Source organism: Limulus polyphemus, unplaced genomic scaffold (assembly GCF_000517525.1).
Source record: "Limulus polyphemus unplaced genomic scaffold, Limulus_polyphemus-2.1.2 Scaffold3019, whole genome shotgun sequence".
NCBI classification, from domain to species: domain Eukaryota; kingdom Metazoa; phylum Arthropoda; class Merostomata; order Xiphosura; family Limulidae; genus Limulus; species Limulus polyphemus.
In genome coordinates this window covers 145,191-148,197 of record NW_013668629.1, presented here as the reverse complement: position 1 = coordinate 148,197, position 3,007 = coordinate 145,191, and the positions used below count along the sequence as shown (strand labels likewise).

The 3,007-nt window shown below is 34.0% G+C and overlaps 1 protein-coding gene across 1 annotated transcript in view; it reads left to right on the top strand.

Moving 5' to 3' along the window:
- Positions 1–1,117: 1,117 nt before the first annotated feature.
- LOC106468475 (kynurenine--oxoglutarate transaminase 3-like) overlaps positions 1,118–3,007 on the top strand; it is a 50,107-nt gene continuing 48,217 nt past the window's right edge. The window contains exon 1 of the mRNA XM_022396803.1: positions 1,118–1,216. Coding sequence (XP_022252511.1) covers positions 1,172–1,216 — 45 coding nt within the window. The 5' untranslated portion in view covers positions 1,118–1,171. The remainder of the gene's footprint in view (positions 1,217–3,007) is intronic.

Sequence of the window (3,007 nt, the reverse complement as noted above, 5' to 3'; positions counted from 1 at the left end):
AGTACCAAGTATATGTGAATTATTACTCAAATTATTACTTTGTTCATTCTTAATGTATCAAGCGTCTATATGCAAAGAAAAGCCAAAACTATGCTTTTTATGAGAATATATAGCCTAAAGGTGCTTTACCCCCACCTCCTCACATCTCCGTAGACGGGCTTGGAGGTGACAGTTTGTGTGGCTTGAATGCTAGGTGTAGCATAGGCGTGGTAAAAGATGGAAACCCAAAACATCCAGGAAAAGCCAGTGATTGCAGTGAGACAGAAACAGGAAGACGGCAGAAGAAAGGATAGGTTGTGAGCTACGTGATCAATACTGATACTGTTGACTGACTGAGTGGACCAAGGCTGTGATGAAAGTAGCAAGTTCCTAGATAATGACTGATCTGAAAAAGATACTAAGTACAAGTTCATCTCCAGAAATTTTTGAGAAATTGACTGTATAAGTAAAGTAGTAAAATTGAACTATACATGGAATTACGATAAAGTTCCAAGATTTATCAACACTTACATTTGAAGTTAGTTTCATTACTTGATATTAATTAAGGTCTAACAATAATTTTAATTTAAAATTTTGATTTCTGATGAATGAATGACTTCGCGGAATTAGCATTGGACCAACAAGATGGCCACTTTATAACTTCCGTTGACTTCAAGTGAAAGAGTTAATGCTTATTTCAGTTTAGTGTATAGATAAATGGTGACGCGTTTATCATCTTAGTAGCTATTAAAACGCGAGACAGGTGTATGTTATATCGTAGAGTTGCAGAGTGTGAAAATGCATTTGAAGGACGATGTGAATTTTACACTATTATTTGTTTATATTATATGAGAAATAATTGAAGTGATATTTCTATTAGCGTCATGGTAAGTTCGTATTTGGTGGGTTAAATCTAAAATTAAGTTTCTCAGCAAATAACATTTACTGATTAATTGAATTTCAATTTGATTCTTTTTTGATTCAGCGATTACCCAAGTTTGTTTGTTAATGTTATAAAATAAAAAGTATGTGGATGTCACAGAATAACAGTTATTAAAAATAAACTAAGAAGAAAACTGAAAAAGCAACAGAAACTTGGTTGATGGTTAGAAAACCTTGAGCAACAAGTAAATTGCAGTGGCAGCAGTCTAGTGCACCTCTACGAGGACAGGTCTATGTGTAAGAGTAACGTATGGTTGACTCTGAGGAAGGGATAGTAGAAAGAGAAGTTAGACAGGTTTGCTTATTATCACTGATTCTTTATTTCTACGCTGAGGCAATGGTGCAGGAAACATGGGAAGAAGTTGAAGCAGGGGTGAAATTCTAAAAAAAAAAGTAGAGATACTCAGATGGGTGAGGTGGACCTGTTTTTTTGGTTTTTTTAAAGAAAATCTATGTGTAAACATAAAAAACGACAATTTGAGTGTCAGTGAATGAATTTTTCTCAAATGTACATATATTGGTACACAGCAGCTCAAAGAAGTCCCAGTACTAATACCGCCTTAAAAAATAAGTTCTGAGTACTGGCAGAATTTCACCCCTGGGTTGAAGCCAGTGTAAAGATTGGAGTAAAAAAAATCAAAGCATATAATTTTTCTGGTAATATAGCTTTAGTTGCATATTTCTAGAAAATCCTGCAAACTTTAGTAGAAAATTGAATAAAAAACAAGGTTTGGGAAGATCTACATGAAGAAAACAAAGGTGATGAAGATTTCAAGAAATTAAATTGGAAAGATGAACGTTTATATATCAGGACAACAACTGGTTGAGGTGTAACAGTTTTATTATATGGGGAGTAATATAATAGTTGATGAAATTGATCTAAAGAAATAAAACCAACAACTGCAATGGGCAAATAAATATTTAGAAAGATGAAACATTTTTTAAGAAAAATATTGGACAGAACACCAAAAAATGGACTGATCAAAACCTTTACATATAGTATTGTGACATACATGGGGTAGTGTGAACATTGTGTTCAAACAAGGCATAAACTCAAAGGGGGGTGCCGATTGCCTGGTTGACTAACAAAGAAAAATAATGGTTGCACTGTGGGGTACTGAATTTATATGTCACACAGGGTGCCATCAAACATCAGTACAGCGCTAGTGGCATGGGTAGTTTTGAAAATGTAGATTTGGAAAAGAATGAAGAAAATCAGTTGGACAGAAAAGATGAATGATGAATTCTTAAATATGTTGCAAAAGGAGGAGGATTGTTGGACAAATAAGGAAGCAAAAGAAGAAGTGGAATGTTCATTTAGTTTGATAAAAATGATTGATGAAAGAAGTCTTTAAGTGAACAAATGGAAGGAAAAAGACCAAGTGGAAGGAAGAGAATGATGCTACTAACTGAGCAGAAAGAAGGAATAATGTATGGTGATTTGAAGAGAAAAGTGGAGAAATTTGTTTAATTGAAAGTAATATTTTGATTCAGGTTTTATTATTTCAATCCTAAATTTTCCTATGACAGAATACAGTTGATAATGATATCTCTACCTTTGACCTTTATGTTTAGTAAATGTTGAATAACAAATTGGATGACATTACTTAAACCAATGATTAACCCATCCCCCCATTGTGATTGTTCATTGAGTTGCCTTAAGAATTTGGATACTCTTGATTGGAGGCATCAATTTCTCTTTAATTAGCTCCTCTTAAGACATCCTTCCATATTAGTTTTTTTTATAGATGGCTCACAATCAGGTTACTTTGTGGGCTCTGTGACAACTTGTTGCAACTCTGTTGTTCACATGATATCCTCCTCAGATTATGTGTTCTATGCAAACTCACTAGCCTTGGATAATATAGAAATGAAGAAACTGACCAAATTGACCTCCATTGGTCACATCAAACTTTCACCTGTATTGTTTATACATGAATTTAAGGCCTGTCATCAAGCCATGGCTTTGTGGCAGTTGGCAAGCAGTTTAAAGTGAGTAATGGCTCAACTACATTTTTAAGATCAAACCTACAAAGAATGATTGACCTTCTAGTTTATTTAGTAATTGGAGGAGGAAGATGTTTTG